The sequence below is a fragment of the Pyrus communis genome, chromosome 3 (assembly GCF_041283825.1).
Source record: "Pyrus communis isolate YQ-2024b chromosome 3, ASM4128382v1, whole genome shotgun sequence".
NCBI classification, from domain to species: domain Eukaryota; kingdom Viridiplantae; phylum Streptophyta; class Magnoliopsida; order Rosales; family Rosaceae; genus Pyrus; species Pyrus communis.
This window is the reverse complement of record NC_142567.1, coordinates 28,781,648-28,808,029: the sequence shown is the minus strand read 5'-3', so window position 1 is coordinate 28,808,029 and position 26,382 is coordinate 28,781,648. Positions and strand designations below refer to the sequence as shown.

The following is a 26,382-nucleotide window of genomic DNA, read 5'->3' as shown; positions in this document are numbered from 1 at the left end:
TCGAAAGAGCCAGAAGTGACATCTTTCTTAGGGATTTCATCTTCAGTGCCGTCCTCTTGGGTTTGTTGGCATGAAGATTTGCCAGTGTGGACGATGATGCGCCTCCTTACTTTCAGTGGTCCTTTTGTGTCGACCTCTAGGATTGCTTGGCGCTTCATCCTTGAAGGAATCAAGCTTCGAACGTCGCCTTTTTCTGCTAACCCATCGAACTTTTCTTCCTTTGGTGTTGTCTTCCTCTTTCCAAAAGGCTTCTCATTATCTTCAAATCTTTCCGAAGCTGATCGTCGCAGAGGAGAGATAGTTGTGTTGCTTTGTTTCTTAGGCTTTAACAACCTTTCAAAAACAGAGCTTTGGGATGTTGGCGCGTTAAGCCTCTTGAAGACAGAGGTTCGGCCTTGACTACCAATGCGATTAAGCACTGAAATTCTGGAGCTTGAATGGCTCATCCTATCGAAGACCGATGTCCGAGGGGCGGGTTTAGGCTCTTTTTGGTCTTGTTCAATGCTCACGCTGATGTGTTGAGCGCTAGCTTTCTTCACTTTGCTTGAAATCTTCACGGGTGTATTTGGTGTGAAGCCAAGTCCAGCTTTGTTGTTGTCAACTCCGTAATCATGCTCCTTCAACTTCTTTTGAGTCTCGATGAGGTCACGATCTTTGTCATTGACGGTGTTTGAAACCTTCTTTCCAAGATTTGAAGAGGAAGCAAAGTCATGCCTAGCCTTTGACATGAGTTCGTAGGCATTTGGGTTAAAGCCTTCTTCAGTCTTCTTAGTTGGAAGAGAGCTTGGTTTCATTTTGAGGCCATGTTGTGCCTCCAGACGGTTGATGAGTCCGGCGGTTTGCAAGTTTTTCTCCTCTGCAGTCTGTGTGAGCTTTGCGATTGCTTCATTCATCTGAGCTAGCTGCTCCTCGATTGAAGTTACTCCAGTGGTCATGACTTGCATGGTTGTACTGCCGCTCGAATCAGCGTCGGAGAGTAGGGACTCTGAGTATTTCCTCAGGATTTCCCCTCTTGATGCCCTTAGCGAGGCTAGGGTGATCACAGGCTCGTGCCTCAGGTGCTTTTGTTCCTTTGACAGAGTTAATGCAGGGGCGGAAGCCGCGGCAAAAAGAGCTCTTGCCTTACTTCGGGTTATGGTGCCCGAAATATCACCACTTGCGGCGATGATGTTCTTATTCTTTGCTTTGATTGCAGGAACAGCTTGATCCTTTCTTGATGCCATTTGCGTTTTTCGATGATTTGAGGATAGAGATGAGAGGTAGAGATGTCCCACCGGGCGTGCCAAATTTGTGAACACGAAAGATTCCTTGAAACAAGAAACCAGAATAACGTGTACAAAATAATATTTTTGGTGTTTAATGATTTTTGGGGTTACGATCTCTCTTAAATTTGGTCCTCTGATTCTATCTCCGTAAGATCTAGATTTGTTGATCCGAGGGCCGTCGAGGCTTGATCTTGGATGAACAGTTGTAAGTTTCTTCAAGGGCCTTCGGGGCTTGATCTTGAATGTTGATGGATGAGCGGATCTTCAAGGGCTTTTGGGCTTGATCTTGAAGAACGGTTGGTTTTCTTCAAGGGCCGTCGAGGCTTGATCTTGAATGAACAATTGGTTTTCTTCAAGGGCTTTTGGGCTTGATCTTGAAGAATAGATGTGTGGATTTGTTTGTTGATCCAAGGACCGTCGGGGCTTGATCTTGGATGAACAGTTGTTGAACGGATCTTCAAGGGGCGTTGGGCTTGATCTTGAAGAATGGGTGTATGGGTTTGTTGAGGTTGTTGATCCAAAGGGCCGTTGGGGCTTGACCTTAGGATGAACGGATGATGAATGATGAACACTTTCTTCAAGGGGCCGTCGGGGCTTGATCTTGAGTTGGTGGGAGTTCTTCAAGGGCCGTTGGGGCTTGATCTTGAAGGAGGATTTGACGAAGAACGAAGAATGCTTTCTTGATCCTTCGGAATTCTTGGGAATTTGGATGCTCGAGAGCTTTGGAGTTTCAAAGCTTCAAGGATTTGGGGAATTCTCTTCCAATTTGGGAGTAGAGAAATGTATTTGTGAATTCCTTGATGGAGAAGCCTATTTATAGGCTTTGAGAATGAATCACCACCACAAAATATTTTTTTCCTTTCCAAGCATCATTGCCTAATTTTCTCACTTAATGCAATATTGAAATTGAAGTGGTGTAACTTATGGCCTAATTTCCCACTTAATGCAATATTGAAATTGAAGTGGTGTAACTTATGGCCTAATTTCCCACTTAATACCATTTTAAACTTGAAATGTGTATGCTTTGTCATTGCCCAAATGAGAAAAACTTTCTTTGATCCGTAATGGATTGAAGTGTGCTTACCTTGTCATTGCCCAACATGAGAAGAAAAACTTGTTTTGATCCTCAATGGATTGAAATGTACTTGCCTTGTCATTGCCCAAAATGAGAAGAAAAACTTGTTTAATCCTTCAAGGGTATTTCTTCCTATTTTGTTGAGTCACACGCCATGTGTACAATTTGTACAACACGTGGCGTATGCCATGTATGCCTTGACACGTCAAAACTTTAATGCATTGGTGAACATTTGTTTTACTGAAATTTCGATGTCTACAAGTTCACTTTCAAAAGTAGTGTGGGTTATAATGTTGTGATTTCAGAAATAATGCAGGTTAGTTTTGTTCTCTTAAATCAGACAGGTTGCTTGTCTACTTTTATTTGATCTTTTCTAATGCATAAGATTGTGTCTGACAGGGTAGAATCACCTTGGGATGCGGGGATACAAGTGGTAATGCACCTTTCGTTTTCACGGATAAAGAATTTGAAGCTTCAATCCTAAGTTTGATGAAGCAGACTGGTATGATGGAGGAAACAGGAAGTCAATGCATGGAAGAGACTACTGTTTCACTAACTCGTGAGGATAATCTTACAACAGGAAATGCTGAACATTTGACTTGCGCTGGAAGAGCAATGCAGGAAATGAGATTTGATCTCGGAGGGACCAGCAATTTTCGATCTCCACATGGCCAATCCTTGGATTTGATTGGTTCAGATGATAGAACGCCTGAGCTTGAGGGGTTCGTTATGCAGACAGATGATGAACCAACAAGCATTGCTGGAAAGGGAATTAGCTTTGACGAGGGGAACCTTCCAAGCACTGCAATTGAACATGCCAGCATTCTGGAGCACCTGTGCCAATCTGCTTGCATGCAAACTCCAGTAGCGTGCTCTTCAGCTTCAAATAAGTTGCACAAAATTCCAAATCTCTACCAATCCGTTCCAACTGGGCTTCTAGAGGGTGTGGATATGAGGACCATGAATGATGCTGTCAGACAATTAAAGGATAGTCATAGTTACTCGAGTGAGGAAGTTGGCCAGGCGTTTTATGGAAGGTCCTATTCTGATTGCCTCTTAAATCATAGTGGTCAATCTGGTTGGGATACTAAGAAACCTTATCTGTCTCCAGTTGGGAAACTCTGGGATATAACTGGTTCAAGGACTAGCAGTTCAAGGAAGCGAGGAAGCTTAAATCTGGAGCTTCCCTGCATTAGTGAAGAAAATGAGAATGCAGATGAGGCAGCTGATACTTTCCAAGATGAAAGTGTTTCAAATGCATTAGATAGGTCAATACAAGAGTACCACTTGCTGACATTACTGAGATTCCAAACCCTCCTGCATCAGTTTCTAAAGCTGAGCCATATGCAGATAGACTTAGTCTAGATTCCGTCAACACTGAATTCAGCTTAACAGGCACTCATAAGAGCTTCAAACAGAGGCTTGGAATCCAAAACCGCAGCAAGAGAAGAATAACAATAAGGAGAACCTGAGCATGTCACGAGGAACAAACGATATTAAGAGGACCACTGGATCACTTCATAGCAGGTTCAGTAAACCAAAATTATCTGGAAAAACAAGTTTGAGAAAAGGTGGTTCAAGTTTATCAGAGCAGGAGCCGAAGCGTAACAATATTGTGTCCAGCATGACTTCTTTCATTCCACTTGTTCAACAGAAACAAGCAGCTGCAGTTGTAACAGGTAATTTGTTACTAGTAATCTTAATCTTTGAACTTTAGATGTTGCATTACATGTACATATTCCATATGATTGTTTTTCTGAGTGTGGATCACAATTGTATGTCTAAACTGGGTTACAGTATGGATGATGGTTTTATTTTTACTGAATTAGGGTATATTTTATTTGGAATGTAAATTAGCAATGAATGTCTGGGATCATCAAGTAAAAATTAAAGTGCATATTTGAAAGTCCCATGAAAACTGAGTTGCCCCATTATCATCCATAAGTATTTTATAGGTGACTTCATCTTGTCATAAGGAGCTTGATAGTGATTCATTTGTTTTTTTTATTGTATCATTGTCATTGTGAGCATTCTGGGATATATTTCTTCTCTTTGTTTCTTCTTTTTCTCCAATGACTTGATCCAGTATTTTGACCTATTTGTGCTTTCTTGCAGGGAAGAGGGAGGTCAAAGTGAAGGCCCTGGAGGCAGCTGAAGCTGCAAAGCGTCAGGCAGAAAAGAAAGAGAATGAACGCAAGATGAAGAAGGAAGCCTTGAAACTTGAGCGCTCAAGAATGGAGCAGGAGAATATGAAGCAGTTGGAGTTGCAGAAGAAGAAGATGGAAGAAGAGAGGAAGAAAAAAGAGGCAGATATGGCATCAAAGAAGAGACAAAGGGAAGAGGAAGAAAGGAAGGAGAAGGAAAGAAAAAGAATGCGTATTGAAGCACGTAGAAACAAGAGAGAACATGAAGACAAGGTACCTGCAGAAAAGGTAGAGAAAGAAATGAAAACCCAGGCCATTGTATGATTCTTTATGGTCTGCCTCATTTCATTATATCTATCTTATTGCAATGTTAAATCTTGTGTAGGATGGAAGAGGCCCTGGGGGTAAGAAAATGGAGGAAGAAAAGGGTTATGACAATAACAGAAATATTTCGGAGACTAAGCAATGCTGGAAAAGAAAGTATTGTCCACGAAGAGTTCCACGAGGCCTCGAGTAATTATGGATATAAAGCAGAGGTAAATGCAAATGATTTTTTAACAACCAATACCCACCATATCTTAGGATCTACTTGCATATGTTGAGTGCTTTTACTTGTGCAGGCTGGAGCATGGTGATAATCCTCTGTTATTGTAGTTTGCATAGGACCTTTAAACTTGTTGGGTTTTAACTATTATGAGGCCTTCCCCTTTGCTGTCTTTATACCGCAATATAGGAAAGAAGGCTACACCAGTCTAATTGCAAGACTTATCTTCTGTTAAAACTACTAGTAGCTTATTGTATACTTAAATATGAACCACCGTTAGAAAGTCTTCTTATGCATGATTAGCTCCATACTTTCGTTTCATGCACTTTTACTTTCTTTGTAAAGCCTCGTGCTGACATTTCCTGTGATATTTAAGGTACTGAGCAATTCAGACAGAGCAATGAAGAATTCAGTTGCCATTACAAGTCAAGAACAGTCTTATGACATCTCACCATACAAAGAATCAGATGATGAGAATGACGATGACGACAGTATCATACCAAATAATAAATTTATTCCTTCGTGGTCAAGGTATTTTTTTTTCAATTGTTGTTATAGATGGAATATGATCTTCAAATTATAGAGCATCGCAATAATCCTAGCGATGTGTATCTTAAGGAATGGCATATATTTCTGTTCTATTTTTTTTCAATTGTTGTTATAGATGGAATATGATCTTCAAATTATAGAGCATCGCAATAATCCTAGCGATGTGTATCCTAAGGAATGGCATATATTGCGTACCCTTTGGAACTGTCAACTCGGATGCACTTCTCTAAATTGGTTCTGTTTTGTACAGTAAAAACTGCCTGGCTTTCGCTGCTTCTTCCCAGAATAGAGCAGACCCAGAGACGATCTTCCCCCCAGAAAGCTTTTGCTGCATATCTGAAGGTACTTTTATGGTTTAAAGCCATGGTCTTAGTAGCTACTGCTTTGTCCTTTTGGCTAGTCAATGTTTAGGTACTGCTGGACTAAGTTCGAAAATGCTCATTTGCAGTCCTCTTGCCCCGAAAGCATCAATTGAACAACAGCAGAATGTGTTAATCTATGTTCAGTTATATTCTTCAGTCACCTAGAATATGAGCTTTCGGTCAAGAAGAGGTAATGTTACCTTCTCCTTTTCCCTTTCGGTCTCCTAAACTAAGTTTATGCTGGCAGTTTCGTTGTTAAAAGAGCAATTTTCCTTCTGCAAAATGTAAAATGCCTTCAGTTACCGCCTATCAAAACCAAAATACTTGTAATAATTGGTTTTCGTTTCTCCTTGCAGATTTTCAAAGTCTATTTGTGAACAGTTTCTTGAGCATGCGACACCCTTTCAGGCCGAAATGTAGCTGAAATGCGCAGAGCTTTTTTCTTATGTATGGGATTCTGTCGTAATTGTTATGCCAGATAATTTGCAGATTGATTGTAGTTAAGAAGAGTAACAAGTTCCATTGGCAGAAGGGCAATCGCCTGAGCTACCGAGTAATTTGGTCAGCATCTCCGGCTGCTGCTGCATTTTTTGGCACCATACCTGGTTTTACTTTTAACCTCCCAATCATCTTCCTTAAGGATGAAATGTATATATTTTCGTATGGGCGTGTGTAAGTTTATGTATAGCATATACAAATTTAACCATTACAAGATGGCTCAGTGATTAGGAACGAATTTTAGATCCATATTTCACAAGACATGTTCTAAGTTCGATTTTTGGTGCTAGTGAATCACACGATGATGGTCGGAGGAGGTCGAAACGCCTCTGTGAGTCCTAGCCTCTGAAAGAGTGGACATGGCAAAGCCACTAGCTAGTCCCTTTTTTAATAAGATAAAAAATATATATACAAATTTGCTACACCAACTAGCATAGAGCAGCGTTCTTTCTCTTTTACACCAAAATTCGAATTTCCGTTTTTATATCCATAATTTAGATGAATTTAGTGTAGATTATCTTATCTGTTTTTTTTAGATCCTGCTTCATAAATAATTTGATCTGCAACGTTTAAACTCAAAACTTGAGCGAAAAAAAGTGAAACGATTCGGAACTACCTCCACCACAAATCTTTAACAAAAACGATGGAAAAGAAAAGGTACAAACGTTTACACGAAAGAAGTTGTAAGAACCATTCGCCATTGATGAACAGCTCCAAAGAGGGATAAACAGGGAAACCAGCCTTGCTGAAAGTTCTAAGTACAAAATTATAAAGAAAAAAGAAAAAAGAAAAAAAAAAAGCGGTTCAAAGTTCCAACTTTGATTTGCATCAATGAAAGTTGCAAGGAATGTGAACCATATTGCCTCAATCTTTTCCATTCATATTCTTTGCACACCTCTTGTTCAGAGAAGAACAAACATTTTGGTGGTCCTCGAAAAAGAAAGAGATGGCGGCAAATCCTCTTCTGGCAGGAATGCAAGACAAACGATGATGCATTGCTGCTGTGGTCCTTCTCCGGGCAGGAATTCCGAGAGTGCGTGGTGTTTTGGTCCACAGATTTCAAACTTGATCGTCCAGACGATGTGAGTGGAAGAGAGCCGCTCTTGTTTGAGCAATGTCTCCAACAGATCCTCACTTCCCCTGTTCTGAAATTCTCCAAGGGGGACATAGCATAGTTCGATTCCACTGTTAAAAAAATACCCGATATTATAAATGCAAATATAGACAAGGCAAAATGAAGAAAGCAAAAGAAAAGGACGGTAAATTACAATTTACAAATCATCAGTGTTCAACTGAAGATTGATATATCCTTGTGGTGAAAACTGTAGAGGAACAACCAGCATCCTTGTCAGCCTCCTTGTATGGTAACGCAATGTACTGGCATTCGTCCAGACACAGTTAAGTGGTGCTAAATACAGATAAGTGTCAAATTAACTTTGAATTTTGTTGGAAAATTTGAGGACAATCAATTTAACATAGCAACAGATAAGTTGTACTAAATACGTACCTGGCTTTGTCTTGAGAGTTGAGAGTTGGAGAGAGTGAAATGAAGGCTCATATGGTGATTTCATCATCTATCTTTATGCAAGGAATGCAAGATATGTTTCTCCAATCTTTTCCCTTCTTTTTCCGATACCTCTTCTTCAGAGAAGGACAACCCCAGATGCTCAGATAAGAAAGAAATGCCGGCAAACCCTCTTCCGGCAGGAATTCGAGACTCTCGCAGCTTGAAATTTGTAGCTGTTGAAGAGAAGTGAGATGCTCAAGTCCCTTTCGTCGAAAGATTTCAGATTTGAAAGTATAGAGATCCAGAGATTGTGAAGAGTGGCAAGGAGCAGCTGTTCCCGGAGCAACATCTCCAACGGATCCTTGTTTCCTTGGACCCGAAATTCTCGGAGAGGGGCAAGTCCTTGCAATCCCCACTCCACTGAAGGCATCAGTCTCTCACAATTTTCGATCCAAAATGTTCGTAGGTTGGGAGGCAAAACCCCTCGTGCAGGTGAACCCAGATTTGGAAGATTTTGTATCCACAAATGTTGAAGGGCGGTGAGGGTGTGCATTTGGGCCAGCAGCAACTTCAAATTCTCGCATTTGGCAGCACAGTCCTGCCAACAACAATAATGCTTCTCCTTTTGCTACAGTCCTGCCAAAGATAGAGTGGAATTATATCCACTTCCATAGCAGCAGCCTCCAAATCAACCGCCATTGGCAGCCAACGACTTAGTGTCATGGCCTAAAATGTACGTGGTAGAGAAAAATGAACCCCTGTGCTGCACAGGCAGCAACAAAGTGTGTGGCTGCATATGAATCAGAAAAACAATGAATGGACCCCTTAGCAACTGGGAAATCCTGCTATGTGCTATCATGTACATGAAGCACTACCATGGTTGAGTTGGTACTTACCAAGAAGGTTTCTAAATTTGAGAGCCGGCTGCTCCAACTTTCACCATCAAACTTGGGTTAAGGCTTATCATCATCTATTTCTCCATGGCATCTTCCTCTAGAGCAGTTAACGAATCAAATGATTACCTGCATATATAGTGAGGAAATCTGCAATGTTTAATAATTTTTTTCTTCGTTTTTTAACTTGCTACATCACACACGCTAATATATAGAAAACAAACCTCCAAGTCCAGATGCAACTTTGAATATTCTCTTGATTGCTCATGAAATCCACAATGGTGAGAAGAATGCTAATATATAGAAAACAAGCCGACAAATATGTTAGTCCCATCATGTTGTCCTGACTGATTGCATAGTTGAATTATATTGATCCATAAAGGAAGAACAAATTACACTCAAGTGTTCAACTACTTACACTGAAATCTGTAGGCGTAGCAGATAGCCACCAAGTCTATTTACACTGGCATTCTAGCAAGCGGTGCTAATAAGCCATGCTCTCTTCAACCATGGTGTTTGTATATGCACCTACCACAAGATGAAAGATGAGTAAGCATTCCGCCATATGGAAACTGCAGCAGTATACATATACACAAGTACCTGCAGGAGAATCATATATATCGACCCCCAAGTAGTTCCACAGTATCAGACTAGAAATAATTCACTCCCCTCGCACTCTCCTGTAATTTCATCGTAATTAGACTCTGAAGCTTTAATTTAAGCTGGAATATTGCTGAGGACAATCAATTTAAGAATAAATAATAAAAGTACCTGGTTTTTTTTCTTGAGAGTTGAGAGTTAGAGAGTGAAATGAAAGCTCATATGGTGATTTCATCATCTATGTCTATGCAAGGAATGCGAGCTATGTTACTCCAATCTTTTCCCTTCTTCAAACAAGGGCAATCTCTGATGCTGACATAAGAAAGAGATGCCGGAAAACCCTCTTTTGGCAGGAATTCGAGACTCTTGCAGCTTAAAATTTGTAGGCGTTGAAGAGAAGTGAGGTGCTCAAATCCCTTTCCGTCCAAAGATTTCAGATTCGATACATGATAGATTTCGAGAGTGTGAAGAGTGGCAGGGAGCAGCTGTTCATTGAGCAACGTCTCCAGCAGATCCTTGTTTCCTGAGATCCTAAATGATTGTAGGTTGGGAGGCAAACCCCCATTTGGAAGACGGTCTATCGACAAATGTTGAAGGGCGGTGAGGGTGTGCATTCGGTCCGGTAACAACTTCAAATTCCTGCAGTGTATGACTATCAAGGAAGTGAGGTTGGGAGTGGGCAATCCCCCGTCGGCAAAGGAGACAAGATTTGGACAATGCCAAATAGACAGGGAGTTTAGATGGCTGAGATTTTCATCAGCTCCTCCTTCAACTGAAAGGGATTCCAGATTCTGACAACTTTGGATAAAAAGAGATGAAAGGTTGGGGAAAATGCCCAAAGGGAACGACCTCAGAGAATCACAGCTCCCATCTAGACGCAATGACTGAAGGGAAGTCAATTTGGCCATCATCTCACGTGATAGGAATTCTAATTTCCTGCATCCTTGAGTTTTGAGTGACGTCAGCGTGGGGGGCAGACCATTTGTAGGGAACGACAAGAGTGAGGAACATCTATATAAACTCAAACTTTGAAGACGATTGCTGTTGTGCACCATTTGCGGCAACCATTCTCTCCCACCAAGATCAGACATAACAAACATCCGAAGCGACGGCAGCGTCTCCGTCGACTCTAGTAACAATGAGAGACCCGGGCATCCGTCTATTGTCAGTTTTTCAAGAGATCCTCGTAAAGATTCCGTGTTCAGGGTATTGCTGGTCCTGTTTTCGTGTAGAACCTTACATCCATCGACCCGAAGGATTTTCAAGGAAGGAAGATGAGTGGGCAAGTTTCCTCTCAGCTTCGGACAATTGTCTAATGTCAACTCCTTAAGACGAGGAAAGTTTGGACTTTCACCTCCACTTGGACTTGGCTGCCATTCCTCCCACTCTGGCATATTCCAAAACTCTAGCTTCTCTAAACATTGAAATTGTTGATTTCCCCCGTACAACTCAACACCAACACTCACAACTGATTCCATGCTTTCTACGTAGAGCTCTTTCAGAGCAGGTAGCTGACCAACTGGGGGCAATGAAATGCAATTACCACAACCAATGAGACGCATCACTTGTAAGTTGGAGAAGGAAGAGTCTCCCACCCAAATCGGGAAACTGGTTCCGCCATAACGCTTGATGGTTAGTTTCACCAAATTTACACAAGGTTGTAGTCTTTCGAGTACATGTCTCTCCTTTACGGAATCATCGGAAACTTCAGGACCCCATGCCAACTTTACCTTTTTGAGATCTTTCTTATCCTTCAGCAAGGCATCAATTGCACCGACTGCATTTTGCAGATTCAAGATAGAAATTTTTCCTCCAAGGTGCGACAATTCCCTCAGTTCTGCAACGCTTGACCCAGTAGATTTCCCCAGCACAAAATCTGTCAGCGTTCTCAAACTTTTTAGTCTACCCATATGCACGGGCATCTCTTTTATGTTGGTTCTACCAATATCAAGATGACGTAAATGAATCAATTTCCTCATGTCTGCAGGCAATTCAACAAGAGAAGAACAACCTTTCAACAACAGAGTTTGTAAATTGTAGAGGGAACACACTGTATCTGGTAACCTTTTAATTGTCGTATAAGAGAGATCAATGTAGCGCAAGTGTATGTGGTTGCCAATGGAATCAGGTAAGTGAGTGATGTTTCTGTATATTGACAATGAAAATGCCCGTAAATATTTTTGTGCTGGTAGTAAATCATCTAGAACCTTATTGCTTACATATTCAAGTTCCCAACCCTTATATGGTGCTAAAGACACTGGAAGGAAGGTACGCAAACACTTGACTCCTTCTAGTGGCTCAAATTTTGAAGATGTATCAAATTTTCCTCGCATATACGACAAGTGGCGAACTCTGTCAGGAACTTCATGTGAATTTTTCTGCTCCAACCTAAAACAAAACTTTCCAGAAACAAACATAGCCAAGTCATTGGTAAGATCATGCATTGTGAAACTTGGTCGATCCAATCTTGGCCTTTGAAATAGTGACCGCAATAACAGTTCATCAAAGTATCTTTCACCAACCTCCTCCATTGCCTTCTCGTTCTCTGCATGTGGAATTAAACCTTCTGCCATCCATAGTAGAATAACATTTTCCTTTTCAAATTCATAGTCCTTCGGAAAAATTGAGCAATAAGCAAAGCATCGTTTCAAGTAAGTTGGAAGATAGTGGTAGCTCAATCTTAGAGAAGGAAGAACACTATCAGCATGTTGTAGATCCCAAAGATTGCTATTCAATATGTGATTCCATTCCTTGTAGTCTAGGTTGCAACTTAAGAGACCCCCTAGCGTTTTTGCAGCTAGAGGCAAACCGTTGCACTTACGTGCAATTTGCTTACCAATTTCAACCAAGTCTGGATGTGCACCAGGGTTTTCATTTCTGAATGCATGTTTTGCTAGCAACAACCAACAATCTCCATCCGACAATTCTTCTAAGTCGTGAATAGGAATAGTATTGTGCACGATGGATGCAACACGTCTACTCCTTGTTGTTACAATGACCTTGCTTCCCTTTGCCCCATATGTGAAAAGAGTTCGTAGCCGATCCCAGTCACCGTAGTTTTCATTCCAAAGGTCATCCAGGACAAGTAAGAATCTCTTTCCCCTCAATTGTTGCCTTAGTTGAACTTCAAGGGAATTCATCTCCAAATTGTCGCAAGGCTTTTTAGTGATTTCCTCAATAAGGGTCTTAATAACCCTCAAAGCCTCATACTGTTCGGAAACACAAACCCAGGCATTAGTATCAAAGAGCTCTTTAACTTGTTCATCGTTGTAAAGCAGTTGAGCAAGAGTCGTCTTACCAACCCCACCCATTCCAACGACAGGGACTACAGAAAAATTACTGCTACTTTCATTGTCAGATAGCAGCAGCAGAGCTTTTAACTTTTCCTCATCTCCTTCCCTTCCGTAGGTACAAAATCCGTCCTCAACAACAGAAGTTGTGGGAGTTCTTTGTGAAACCTTGCCCACAACACCTCCCCTAAGACCGAGGATGTCTTTTTGTTTTGCAAGGTGTTCCAACTCGTTGAATAAATCTTTTATTCTACCATTCAAGCCTTTATAATGAAAAGGATTAAGAGAGGTAGAAAGGATGTCCCACACCTGGGTTTTCTTAGTCTGATCTTCCGCCTTGCAACGCAAAGCTTCAGCATCGATCTCATCCACCAAATCCTCGGCATCGAACACAGCATGTTTGAGCTCGTCCAGCCACATCTCGACGGCAGGGTTGACGATCTGCTTCTCCTCTGCATCGTTGAGCACTGCATGGAGGGTCATCAACGTCGCCTTCAGTTTGCCCATGAGTGAATGGTCGAGTCTTCTTGCCCGGAAGAAGTCCACGAACTGTCCGGAGGCAATCTTGTCGCACAGCACCTGGATCGAACCGGAGAGCAAAGCCTCTCCAACCAAAGCCATTTTCTCTCTTCGTGGCCAAGGGGCTAATTCTGATCAAGTATTTGAAGTTGGGAAGCTGAAAATTGTTCTTGGGAAAGGCTGTTAAGATTACTTCATGTTCATGACCGGTGAGACGACTTGATAATTTTTTGATCAATAATCCAGCGGACCACACACGGCAAACATAAAGTAGTAATTGGTGGAGTTTGGAAAAATACAGTAAAAAGAATCACGCAATATATTTGGACCTCAACATTTTTCCATATGATATGATCACATGGCCCCCACCATCCTCTTGTCACATGGCATCGTCTTGTCACTATTCTCCACCATCCTCGTGTCATTATTTTTACTGTAATTCCAAAACAGTTTCGTGTGAGCGGAATTCGAATTCTTGTCGAATTTCTTTTGTGAGAATTTAAAAAATCAGTGAATTATATATCGTGTAATTAAAAATTATTTTAAATATTTTTATTTAAAATTAAATACAAATAGTATTTGATAAAAATTATTCGCACAATACATAATAAATAAACACAATTTACAAATATTTAGAATTATCATCAAAAGAATTCAAAGAGGATCATGTTGGATGTGAAAATAAAGTATAAGTTTCGGGCAGGACCTCAATGTTGGATTCAATTTCTACAATTATTATTTACATTTTGTACTTTTAATCTCAATCACTTATTTTCTACAACACTCATTACCACGTGCTATGGAAAAAAAAAAAAAAAAAAAAAAAAACTGAAAAGTTTCTTACTTTTTCTTACTTTGCCTATATTTTCAACTTTTATGGGACCATTCGTGTTTAGGATTTGGTTTGCCTATATATTCAACATTCATGGGACCATTCTGCTTTTGCCTATATTTTCTTGCGTTAATCAATTTTGAGTCAAGGTTAACATGTTTTTGCACAAAACTAATTAAGAACACACTCGAGCTGCATACTTATATTGTCAAATTATCGAATTTGATGCCGCATAATTATACAAAAGTATACGTTTATCGCTCCTTAATTTAGATTAACAGTGCGCTTCCTCTTTTACATCTAAATTTGAACTTCCATTCTTATCTTTGTAATTTAGATGAGTTTAATATAAATTATCTTATCTTTTATTAAAAACCCCACTTCATAAATAAGTAGATGCGATATGTTTAAACGCAAATCTGTAGCAAAAACAATAGAAAATAATAAGTACAAATGTTTATGGAAGCAAAGGTCTCGAAAACATATATACTCCACAAAATCTAGCACGAGATTATTGAGCCTATATAATATAACCTCCTCCCCAATACTAATTTATAGCTGATTTATTTTGTGGTTTAGCTAAAATCGCCAATTCTCATTATCATTGTACAAATAAATAAATAATTAAAGAGTAAATTGCAACAATAATCCCTCAACTTTAATCAAATTGGTTAAAGTTGAAGGATCATTACTCCAATTGGGTTAAAGTTGAGGGACCATTTCTTCAATTGGATTAAGGTTAAGGGACCAATGGTAATGAATTTTTAGTTGATGAATTATAGCTGCACGTTTTGATGGATTAAAGGATCAATGGTAATGAATTTGTAGTTGATAGACCTTCGCTCTAATTGAGTTAAAGTTAAGAGATCATTGTTACAATTTACTCATAAATAAAACAAAGACAATAAAAGATTTAAAATATTGCAGAAGAATTGTTATTAACCCTCTAAAAAATCATTATACACTCGCGTAATGAAGTTATCAAGGATGAATTGAGTGCACGATGACTTTCTTTCGCTAATAACAAATTCGTAAAGTGGATCGCATTATTAATATTGCTTTTGGAAAGAATTTCTGTTATCTGCATCTTCTACATATATAAAGTCAAAAGGAAAAACAGGTGAAACATTTAATATTTCAAAATTACCCCTTTTATTACAGGTTATATAAAAGTGAAAAAGTAAGGACATGACGGTAAAACCAGGCAAGGAGACAAAGTGGAGGAAACAACTAGAACATGCTTAGAGAAAGAAACTGTATTTGAAGCATCCGTTTGGTTGTCCAGCCCAAAAAAAAAAAAAACACAATTAAATCTGCAAACAACGGAAATTTGAAGTATGAAGTGCGAACCAATAGATGGAAATGTGACACTGATATTAGCAAACTTTATGGTCTTCAATCTTGATAATTTATGCGCACATTAGAATCCATACTTCATATTTCACTTGCATTTGTTGATCTCTTGGCACATCTATACTAAATTGTTTGGTATTAGCCGTTTTGTTTGATTTATATTTCAATTTTGTAAGTAGCAAGAGTATCTTAGTAAATGAAAATATCAAAAATAAAATAAACATTTGTAAACAAGGCCAAGCGCATGTAATTATAAATTTGTAGGTCACACGTAGCACACCTGATTAAAGGCCTCTAATTCATGTACCATGGTTAGCACGCCTGATTAAATGCCTCTAATCCATGCACCAATTGTTAACAATGATAAATAACTAACGCAACACATTTTAGGGGCGGGTAACGCCTATGATTGAAAAAATGTCTAACGCGCATGCAGAGATGCTAGTTTAAAGTAAATAAAGAAGATTGTACATACGCAAATATGGGATAAACTAGGGATGGATACGGGTCAAGTCAGACTCAAAATTGAAGCAGATGGACCGACCCCGTTTGTAAATGAAATGTGGCGGGGCAGGCCGGGTCTTCTTAGCTGAGAAATGAAATCGAACTTAACTTGGCTCGTTTGAAACGAACCGATTCCTACAGGTCCACAGGTTTTTTTTTTTATATATAAATTTTTTGTTAATAAACTATGATTGTTGTGCTTGAAGTAAAAGCTGGTGTGCTTGAACAAAATACCTGTTGTGCTACAAGTAAAAGCACAACAAATTAAAGTGGACTTTTCAATTTTCAAAATATAATTATCATTGCGTGGTGTTATTCCAACTCACGATCAAAACAATTAGAATTGGGTGATGTTATTGGAACTCACAATCAAAATATAATTATCATTCATTTTTCTCTCTTCGTGGCCAAAGGACTAATTTTGATCAAGTATTTGAAGTTGGGAAACTGAAAATTGTTCTTGGCAAAGGCTGTTAAGATTACTTCATGACTGGGGAGACGACTTGATAATTTTTTGGTTAATAATGCAGCGGACCACACACGGCAAAATAAAGTAGTTCGCAGAGTTTGGAAAAACACAGCAAAAAGAAAGAAATTTTAACAAAAAGTTTTCGATACTGTTTATTTTAACGAAAAATCATATTTTTACATTAAAATATTAATCTTGATACTATTCACTTTACTTTTTATTTTATCTTTTATCATTAAAACTTAAAATTTTCATTATTTTTTCTTAAAAAAATCACGCAATATTTTTAGATCTCATTTTTCCTTATGATATGATCACAAGGCCCCCACCATCCTCTTGTCACATGGCATCGTCTTGTGAGATTACTCCACGACTGGTGAGTGGTGAGACGACTTGATATTTTTCTTGGTCAACAATGCAGTGGACCACACACGGCAAACATAAAGTAGAAATTGGTGGAGGTTGTAAAAATACAGTAGAAAAATCATGCAATATATTTGGATTTCACCATTTTTTCATATGATATTATCACATGGGCCCCACCATTCTCTTGTCACCACCCTCTTGGCTCGAATTGTCACCATCCTCCACCATCCTCTTATCATTATTCTACTCTAATTCCAAAACATCTACATGTAAAAAAATATAAAAAGATCAATTGCCACACCACGATGAAACATTCAATATCTCAAAATTGCCATTTTTATTACAGATTATAAAAAAAATAAAAAAGTAAGGACATGATGGTAAAACGTGGCAAGGAGAGAAAGTGGAGGAAAGAAACTAGAACGTGCTTAAAGAAATAAAAGTATATTTGATGCAGTTGTCGTTGTGATATCTCATTCCAATATCACTTCTCCCTCGCGCTCCAACTTCTCCCGTTCCCTGCTTTCCTCTAGTCTCTATATGGTCTTACTTTTCCATGCAAAAACGGAATCTTTACCTTCACCAAAATGGTCAATCTCAAGGTGCTGCAGAGAACGATCCCTTCATCAAAAATGTTCTGATTACGGCTGCCTACATCACCTTCTACGAACTCAACATTGAGAACAATCAATGGGTTCGTTTTCCAAATTATAACTTCCAGTTCTCCGTTTGGTTGCCCGTAAAAGAAAAAGAAAAAAAAAACCACAATTAAATCTACGAACAAGGGAAATTTGAAATATGAAATGCGAACAAATAGGTGGAAATGTGACACTGATGTTGGCAAACTTTATGGTCTTCAATCTTGATAATGCATACATTGGAATCCATACTTCATATTTCACTTGTATTAGTTGATCTCTTGGCACATCTATACTGAATTGTTTGGTATTAGCCGTTTTGTTTAATTCATATTTCAATTTTGTAAGTAGCAAGAGTATCTTAGTAAATGAAAATATCAAGAATAAAATAAAAATTGTAAATAGTGCCAAGTGCATGTAATTATAAATTTGTAAGTCATGCGTAGCACGCCTGATGCTAGGTAGAGATGAGAATATACATATAAGACTTACAGGATCCTCACCCCTGGACGATGTGGGATCTTACACAGCAAGTTACAAAATGATTATCCCTTAAACCAAATCATGGTGACTGAACTTGCCACAAACCAACTTGCAGATTTGAATTCTTCAAATCTAGAACTCAATCTTAACTCCATGCAACCTCCCTAATAAAATTAAATCAATCACAAAACCCTAATAGCATTTGATTAACATGAGATTAATAAATTTCATCGAAAATCTAATACGATAATACCTTTAAATTAACCACAAAAATAACAAAACCGCATCAAAATCCCAATTTTCAATCCCACTGTAGAGAGAAATCGAGCAGATCCCCAGATCCCCCAATAAAATGAAACATGCAAATGAGAATTCAATAATTACAACTCAAATTAAAAGCTTCTGCTTTCATAGACATCTGAATTCTTGAAAATTTACCCATGTAGGATGTAGCCCCAATTAGTCGAAATCAATCGAGCATGAGAGATTTTCTTTCATAGACATTTGTTTTACGAGACATCTACTTTCAAACGAGTATGAGAGACTCATGTAGAACAAGATATGGATTAATTTCAAAGACATGTCACATGGTAAACTATTAGAATTGGATATCTACTTTTCCCTACAATAATAATTGGGTGTTGTTATTGGAACTCACAATCAAAATATAATTATCATTAATTTTTCTCTCTTCGTGGCCAAAGGACTAATTTTGATCAAGTATTTGAAGTTGGGAAACTGAAAATTGTTCTTGGCAAAGGCTATTGAGATTACTTCAAGACTGGGGAGACGACTTGATGATTTTTTTGGTCAATAATGCAGCGGACCACACATGGCAAAATAAAGTAGTTCGCAGAGTTTGGAAAAACACAGTAAAAAGAAAGAAATTTTAACGAAAGTTTCCAATACTGTTTATTTTAACGAAAAATCATATTTTTACATTAAAATATTAATCTTGATAATATATATTTTACCTTTTATTTTATCTTTATCTTTAAAACTTAAAATTTTTAAATAATTTTCATTAATTTTCTTTAAAAAGAATCACGCAATATTTTTGGATCTCGACATTTTTCCATATGATATGATCACAAGGCCCCCACCATCCTCTTGTCACATGGCATCGTCTTGTGAGATTACTTCATGACTGGTGAGTGGTGAGACGACTTGATATTTTTCTTGGTCAACAATGCAGTGGACCACACACGGCAAACATAAAGTAGAAATTGGTGGAGGTTGGAAAAATACAGTAGAAAAAAAACCATGCAATATATTTGGATTTCACCATTTTTCCATATGATATTATCACATGGGCCCCACCATTCTCTTGTCACCACCCTCTTGGCATCGAATTGTCACCATCCTCCACCATCCTCTTATCATTATTCTACTCTAATTCCAGTACATCTACTTGTAAAAAAAATATAAAAGGATCAATTGCCACACCACAATGAAACATTCAATATCTCAAAATTGCCCCTTTTATAACAGATTATAAAAAAATAAAAAAGTAAGGACATGATGGTAAAACGTGGCAAGCAGAGAAAGTGGAGGAAAGAAACAAGAACGTGCTTAAAGAAATAAAAGTGTATTTGAAGTAGTAGTCATAGTAATATCTCATTCCAATATCACTTCTCCCTTGCGCTTCAACTTCTCCCGTTCCCTGCTTTCCATACAAAAACGGAATCTTTACCTTCACCAAAATGGTCAATCTCAAGGTGTTGCAGAGTTACGATCTCTTCATAAAAAATGTTCTGATTACCGCCACCTACGTCACCTTCTACGAATTCAACATCGAGAACAATCAATGGGTTCGTTCCTTGAATTGTAACTTCCAATTCTCTGTTTGGTTGCCCAGGAAAAAACAAAAAAACACCACAATTAAATCTACGAACAACCGAAATTTGAAATATGAAGTGCGAACCAATAGGTGGAAATGTGACACTAATGTTGGAAAACTTTATGGTCTTCAATCTTGATAATTTATGCACACATTGGAATCCATACTTCATATGTTCACTTATATTTGTTGATCTCTTGGCACATCTGTACTAAATTGTTTGGTATTAGTCATTTTGTTTGATTCATATTTCAATTTTGTAAGTAGCAAGAGTATCTTAGTAAATGAAAATATCAAAAACAAAATAAAAATTGTAAACAGTGCCAAAGCATGTCATTATAAATTTGTAAGTCACGCGTAGCACGTCTGATTAAAAGCCTTAATCCTACCAATTGTTAACAATGATAAACAAATAATGCAACATATTTTAGGGGCGCTTAGCGCCTATGATTTAAAAATATCTCTCGCATGAAGCGAACATATCATATCAAAATCCATGCAACCTCCTAATAAAATTAAGAAAGCTTTAATGAAAAGGATTTGGACTAACCTATTATTTAACCAAAAAAGACTTCATATTTAATCATAAAGACACTAACTTATATTAGACTCTACAAACAGTAAAAGACATGGGCTGAAGTAAAAGCCCAAAATGCAATATTTTTTTTTCCAGCCATGCCCCTGACAGAAACTTCATTCTGTCAGCCCAATTCCGTTGGAAATAAATTTTCCTTTATTTACAAGTATGCCACTACCTCATTGAAGTCTAAATATCATATGAAAGTAAAATTTTTAAAAGTTTCCATGAATTCTCGTATCAGGACGTCCCTGATTGTAGTATTATATGATTTGACTCTTAAATAAATACAAAAACAGGCTATTATCATCCATGTTACTTATTATTCATGTTTTAAATAGGAATGCATCTAATAATCAAGCAACATGAATAAAATCAAATTAATCTTATAGTTCGACTACAAAACAAAAATAGCGCATGAAATTAAAATTACATAGTAACAATATCCCATACAAGTCGTCTTGTTATTTTTTTATACAAATCAATTCGGAAATCTTATTATTTTCATTCTCATCCTGCGATGTTGCACGATGATTTGAACTGTTTATCTTTTAGGTCGTTATTTAAAAAACATCTCTACAAAAAGCTAAATGCATTCAAAAGTTTTTGCTCATGTAACGAGATTATTTTTTGAACACTGAAATTATGACAATATTATTCTACAATGGTTTGAGGATATCTTGTTTGGTTCTTTTGTTGCAAAGTTGCTCTTTAAAGAGTGGCCTAGATAACATACGGTTTTGATCATTGAGTGACATTGCTTGATCATAAAAAAGAAATGAGAAAGTAGTGTAGACATCGAAATTTCAGTAAAACAAATGTTCACTGGTTTCTTGTTTCAAGGAATCTTTCGTGTTCACAAGTAGAAAGAAAAAAAATTTCACAATAGACTAACAAAATAATTGGATTCAAATTTGTCTTTAACGAGAATTGAACCTAAAATTTCTCATGTGAAAGCAGTAGTACTAAAATGTGAAGTTTTTTGGTAAAAGAAATAAAGAAAATAAAATAGCAGGCATGACATCACTCACCAATCACAATGTATATGTTCCATACATGTGGGGTCTTGGCCTTCCATTTTTCCTTATCCGGTCAATTATTAAGCTAGGTTAGGTTCGGGCATTGTTAGCAAGTGGTACATTACATTTTCATGGAAGCATAATCACGACTCACGACGAGGAAAAAGGAAATAAAAAGCTCCAATCATCCAATGGCGTATGAGTTATAGCATAATCACGATTCATTTGTCGCTCTGTCGTAGCAAATCAATTCTTTATACAAGTCACCTTGTTATTCAATTTACGTTTTTAATCAAAACAGTCACTTTTATTATTTTTTTAAATTAACGACAAATTCATATGATTATTGAAAATTATTTTGTAAAGTACTACGGAGTTGTAATTATTTAAAATTTCATCTCATTTTATCAAATTCACCTAAGTATTAAAGATAAATAAATTTACTTACACCCGCCTAGGCTCCTGTTTTGGCTTTCCCTAGGCCCAGTTTGTTACCCGATAAGCGCCTAGCATCCTTTAGAACCATGAGAATTAGTGTGTGTTTTTATTCAGTTTCATAAATAGTATATAATTTTGCGATAGTTTCAGCAATAGTGTGCATTATTTTTGAACCAAATCCAGAATTGGTGTGAGTTATTTTGTATTAGTTCCAGAAATAGTGTTTATTTTGTTATTTTTCATAAATAGTGTGAGTTATTTTACTTTAAAAAATAATACGAGTCATTATGATGTAGTTTCAAGAAATAGTGTGGATTATTTTAGTTCACTTTCAAAAGTAGTGTGGGTTATAATGTTGTGATTTCAGAAATAATGCAGGTTAGTTTTGTTCTCTTATATCAGACAGGTTGCTTGTCTACTTTTATTTGATCTTTTCTAATGCATAAGATTGTGTCTCACAGGGTAGAATCAGCTTGGGATGCGGGGATACAAGTGGTAATGCACCTTTCGTTTTCACGGATAAAGAATTTGAAGCTTCAATCCTAAGTTTGATGAAGCAGACTGGTATGATGGAGGAAACAGGAAGTCAATGCATGGAAGAGACTACTGTTTCACTAACTCGTGAGGATAATCTTACAACAGGAAATGCTGAACATTTGACTTGCGCTGGAAGAGCAATGCAGGAAATGAGATTTGATCTCGGAGGGACCAGCAATTTTGGATCTCCACATGGCCAATCCTTGGATTTGATTGGTTCGGATGATAGAACGCCTGAGCTTGAGGGGTTCGTTATGCAGACAGATGATGAACCAACAAGCATTGCTGGAAAGGGAATTAGCTTTGACGAGGGGAACCTTCCAAGCACTGCAATTGAACATGCCAGCATTCTGGAGCACCGTGCCAATCTGCTTGCATGCAAACCTTTCAAATAAGTTGCACAAAATTCCAAATCTCTACCAATCCGTTCCAACTGGGCTTCTAGAGGGTGTGGATATGAGGACCATGAATGATGCTGTCAGACAATTAAAGGATAGTCATAGTTACTCGAGTGAGGAAGTTGGCCAGGCGTTTTATGGAAGGTCCTATTCTGATTGCCTCTTAAATCATAGTGGTCAATCTGGTTGGGATACTAAGAAACCTTATCTGTCTCCAGTTGGGAAACTCTGGGATATAACTGGTTCAAGGACTAGCAGTTCAAGGAAGCGAGGAAGCTTAAATCTGGAGCTTCCCTGCATTAGTGAAGAAAATGAGAATGCAGATGAGGCAGCTGATACTTTCCAAGATGAAAGTGTTTCAAATGCATTAGATTGGTCAATACAAAGAGTACCACTTGCTGACATTACTGAGATTCCAAACCCTCCTGCATCAGTTTCTAAAGCTGAGCCATATGCAGATAGACTTGGTCTAGATTCCGTCAACACTGAATTCAGCTTAACAGGCACTCATAAGAGCTTCAAACAGAGGATTGGAATCCAAAACCGCAGCAAGAGAAGAATAACAATAAGGAGAACCTGAGCATGTCACGAGGAACAAACGATATTAAGAGGACCACTGGATCACTTCATAGCAGGTTCAGTAAACCAAAATTATCTGGAAAAACAAGTTTGAGAAAAGGTGGTTCAAGTTTATCAGAGCAGGAGCCGAAGCGTAACAATATTGTGTCCAGCATGACTTCTTTCATTCCACTTGTTCAACAGAAACAAGCAGCTGCAGTTGTAACAGGTAATTTCTTACTAGTAATCTTAATCTTTGAACTTTAGATGTTGCATTACATGTACATATTCCATATGATTGTTTTTCTGAGTGTGGATCATAATTGTATGTCTAAACTGGGTTACAGTATGGATGATGGTTTTATTTTTACTGAATTAGGGTATATTTTATTTGGAATGTAAATTAGCCATGAATGTCTGGGATCATCGAGTAAAAATTAAAGTGCATATTTGAAAGTCCCATGAAAACTGAATTGCCCCATTATCATCAATAAGTATTTTATAGGTGACTTCATCTTGTCATAAGGAGCTTGATAGTGATTCATTTGTTTTTTTTTATTGTATCATTGTCATTGTGAGCATTCTGGGATATATTTCTTCTCTTTGTTTCTTCTTTTTCTCCAATGACTTGATCCAGTATTTTGACCTATTTGTGCTTTCTTGCAGGGAAGAGGGACATCAAAGTGAAGGCCCTGGAGGCAGCTGAAGCTGCAAAGTGTCAGGCAGAAAAGAAAGAGAATAAACGCAAGATGAAGAAGGAAGCCTTGAAACTTGAGCGGTCAAGAATGGAGCAGGAGAATATCAAGCAGTTGGAGTTGCAGAAGAAAAAGAAGGAAGAAGAGAGGAAGAAAAAAGAGGCAGATATGGTATCAAAGAAGAGACAAAGGGAAGAGGAAGAAAGGAAGGAGAAGGAAAGAAAAAGAATGCGTATTGAAGCACGTAGAAACAAGAGAGAACATGAAGACAAGGTACCTGCAGAAAAGGTAGAGAAAGAAATGAAAACCCAGGCCATTGTATGATTCTTTATGGTCTGCCTCATTTCATTATATCTATCTTTTTGTAATGTTAGATATCACGTTGTATATTGGGCTGTCTTGTGTAGGATGGAAGAGGCCCTGGGGGTAAGGAATATAAGGATGAAATGGCAAGTAAGAAAATGGAGGAAGAAAAGGGTTATGACAATAACAGAAATATTTCGGAGACTAAGCCTAGTACTTCCAGGATTTCAATAAGCAATGCTGGAAAAGAAAGTATTGTCCACGAAGAGTTCCACGAGGCCTCGAGTAATTATGGATATAAAGCAGAGGTAAATGCAAATGATTTTTTAACAACCAATACCCACCATATCTTAAGATATGGTGAGTGCTTTTACTTGTGTAGGCTGGAGCAATTATGGATATAAAGCAGAGGATCTACTTGCATATGTTGAGTGCTTTTACTTGTGTAGGCTGGAGCATGGTGATAATCCTCTGTTATTGTAGTTTGCATGGGACCTTTAAACTTGTTGGGGTTTAACTATTATGAGGCCTTCACCTTTGCTGTCTTTATACCGCAATATAGGAAAGAAGGCTACACCAGTCTAATTGCAAGACTTATCTTCTGTTAAAACTACTAGTAGCTTATTGTAAACTCAAATATGAACCACCGTTAGAAAGTCTTCTTATGCATGATTAGCTCCATACTTTCGTTTCGTGCACTTTTACTTTCTTTGTGAAGCCTCGTGCTGACATTTCCTGTGATATTTAAGGTACTGAGCAATTCAGACAGAGCAATGAAGAATTCAGTTGCCATTACAAGTCAAGAACAGTCTTATGACATCTCACCATACAAAGAATCAGATGATGAGAATGACGATGACGACAATATCATACCAAATAATAAATTTATTCCTTCGTGGTCAAGGTATTTTTTTTTAAATTGTTGTTATAGATGGAATATGATCTTCAAATTATAGAGCATCGCAATAATCCTAGCGATGTGTATCTTAAGGAATGGCATATATTGCGTACCCTTTGGAACTGTCAACTCGGATGCACTTCTCTAAATTGGTTCTGTTTTGTACAGTAAAAACTGCCTGGCTTTCGCTGCTTCTTCCCAGAATAGAGCAGACCCAGAGACGATCTTCCCCCCGGAAAGCTTTTGCTGCATATCTGAAGGTACTTTTATGGTTTAAAGCCATGGTCTTAGTAGCTACTGCTTTGTCCTTTTGGCTAGTCAATGTTTAGGTACTGCTGGACTAAGTTCGAAAATGCTCATTTGCAGTCCTCTTGCCCCGAAAGCATCAATTGAACAACAGCGGAATGTGTTAATCTATGTTCAGTTATATTCTTCAGTCACCTAGAATATGAGCTTTCGGTCAAGAAGAGGTAATGTTACCTTCTCCTTTTCCCTTTCGGTCTCCTAAACTAAGTTTATGCTGGCAGTTTCGTTGTTAAAAGAGCAATTTTCCTTCTGCAAAATGTAAAATGCCTTCAGTTACCGCCTATCAAAACCAAAATACTTGTAATAATTGGTTTTCGTTTCTCCTTGCAGATTTTCAAAGTCTATTTGTGAACAGTTTCTTGAGCAGGCGACACCCCTTCAGGCCGAAATGTAGCTGAAATGCGCAGGGCTTTTTTCTTATGTATGGGATTCTGTCGTAATTGTTATGCCAGATAATTTGCAGATTGATTGTAGTTGAGAAGAGTAACAAGTTCCATTGGCAGAAGGGCAATCGCCTGAGCTACCGAGTAATTTGGTCAGCATCTCCTGCTGCTGCTGCATTTTTTGGCACCATACCTGGTTTTACTTTTAACCTCCCAATCATCTTCCTTAAGGATGAAATGTATATATTTTCGTATGGGCGTGTTGTAAGATTAAGTATAGCATATACAAATTTAACCATTACAAGATGGCTCAGTGGTTAGGAACGAATTTTAGATCCATATTTCACAAGACATGTTCTAAGTTCGATTTTTTATGCTGGTGAATCACACAATGATGGTCGGGGGAGGTCGAAACACCTTTGTGAGTCCTAGCCCCCGAAAGAGTGGACATGGCAAAGCCACTAGCTAGTTCCTCTTTTAATAAGATAAAAAATATATATACAAATTTGCTACACCAACTAGCATAGAGCAGTGTTCTT

The 26,382-nt window shown here is 38.0% G+C and overlaps 2 protein-coding genes and 2 pseudogenes across 12 annotated transcripts in view; 2 read left to right on the top strand and 2 right to left on the bottom strand.

Annotated features, from left to right (window-relative positions):
• LOC137715176 (putative disease resistance RPP13-like protein 1 pseudogene) overlaps positions 1-26,382 on the bottom strand; it is a 53,573-nt pseudogene that overhangs the window by 20,396 nt on the left and 6,795 nt on the right. For 2 of the 4 annotated variants that reach the window (XR_015961086.1, XR_015961080.1), the window contains 3 exons: positions 9,256-9,365; positions 9,062-9,130; positions 8,841-8,966 (listed from right to left, as the gene is read on the bottom strand). The exons of 1 other annotated variant lie outside the window; for it this stretch is intronic. The product of XR_015961086.1 is annotated as a putative disease resistance RPP13-like protein 1 pseudogene, transcript variant X12 (transcript). Of the gene's footprint in view, positions 1-8,840; positions 8,967-9,061; positions 9,131-9,255; positions 9,366-9,437; positions 9,518-26,382 lie in introns of all 4 variants that reach the window. One more of the 4 variants, XR_015961085.1, reaches the window with a different exon arrangement.
• Positions 2,719-6,861, top strand: LOC148698280 (uncharacterized; annotated as a pseudogene). The gene is made up of 7 exons (XR_015961094.1): positions 2,719-4,019; positions 4,456-4,772; positions 4,870-5,020; positions 5,405-5,559; positions 5,828-5,919; positions 6,026-6,129; positions 6,296-6,861. The product of XR_015961094.1 is annotated as an uncharacterized LOC148698280 (transcript).
• Positions 7,051-13,514, bottom strand: LOC137715177 (putative disease resistance RPP13-like protein 1). 6 transcript variants are annotated; one of them, XM_088691748.1, is made up of 8 exons: positions 9,609-13,514; positions 9,438-9,517; positions 9,256-9,365; positions 9,062-9,130; positions 8,841-8,966; positions 7,945-8,734; positions 7,706-7,845; positions 7,051-7,622 (listed from the first exon to the last, which is right to left on the bottom strand). In XM_088691748.1, the coding sequence occupies exon 1, from the start codon at positions 13,346-13,348 to the stop codon at positions 9,656-9,658; it is 3,693 nt and encodes a 1,230-aa protein (XP_088547874.1). In that variant the 5' UTR covers positions 13,349-13,514; the 3' UTR covers positions 7,051-7,622; positions 7,706-7,845; positions 7,945-8,734; positions 8,841-8,966; positions 9,062-9,130; positions 9,256-9,365; positions 9,438-9,517; positions 9,609-9,655. The 6 variants fall into 6 exon arrangements, with proteins under 6 accessions (XP_088547874.1, XP_088547877.1, XP_088547875.1 ...); XM_088691751.1 differs by having other exon boundaries at positions 7,945-8,707; XM_088691749.1 differs by having other exon boundaries at positions 7,945-8,580.
• On the top strand, positions 23,144-26,364 carry LOC137715595 (uncharacterized). Its single transcript, XM_088691755.1, has 7 exons — positions 23,144-23,487; positions 23,925-24,241; positions 24,361-24,564; positions 25,006-25,160; positions 25,323-25,414; positions 25,521-25,624; positions 25,791-26,364. Exons 1-6 carry the CDS (start codon positions 23,283-23,285, stop codon positions 25,565-25,567), a joined length of 1,020 nt encoding a protein of 339 aa, XP_088547881.1. The 5' UTR covers positions 23,144-23,282; the 3' UTR covers positions 25,568-25,624; positions 25,791-26,364.

What these genes read in the sequence shown, in the direction of transcription:
- LOC137715177 (XM_088691753.1), bottom strand. Translation starts at nt 13,348, where the DNA reads ATGGCTTTGGTTGGAGAGGCTTTGCTCTCCGGTTCGATCCAGGTGCTG. An exon ending in TGCCAAAAGAGGGTTTTCCG is followed by an intron (nt 8,199 to 9,769) that starts GCATCTCTTTCT and finishes AAGGGACTTGAG; the next exon opens with CATCTCACTTCTCTTCAACA.
- LOC137715595 (XM_088691755.1), top strand. Translation starts at nt 23,283, where the DNA reads ATGTCACGAGGAACAAACGATATTAAGAGGACCACTGGATCACTTCAT. An exon ending in AGCAGCTGCAGTTGTAACAG is followed by an intron (nt 23,488 to 23,924) that starts GTAATTTCTTAC and finishes GCTTTCTTGCAG; the next exon opens with GGAAGAGGGACATCAAAGTG. An exon ending in ACAAGGTACCTGCAGAAAAG is followed by an intron (nt 24,242 to 24,360) that starts GTAGAGAAAGAA and finishes TGTCTTGTGTAG; the next exon opens with GATGGAAGAGGCCCTGGGGG.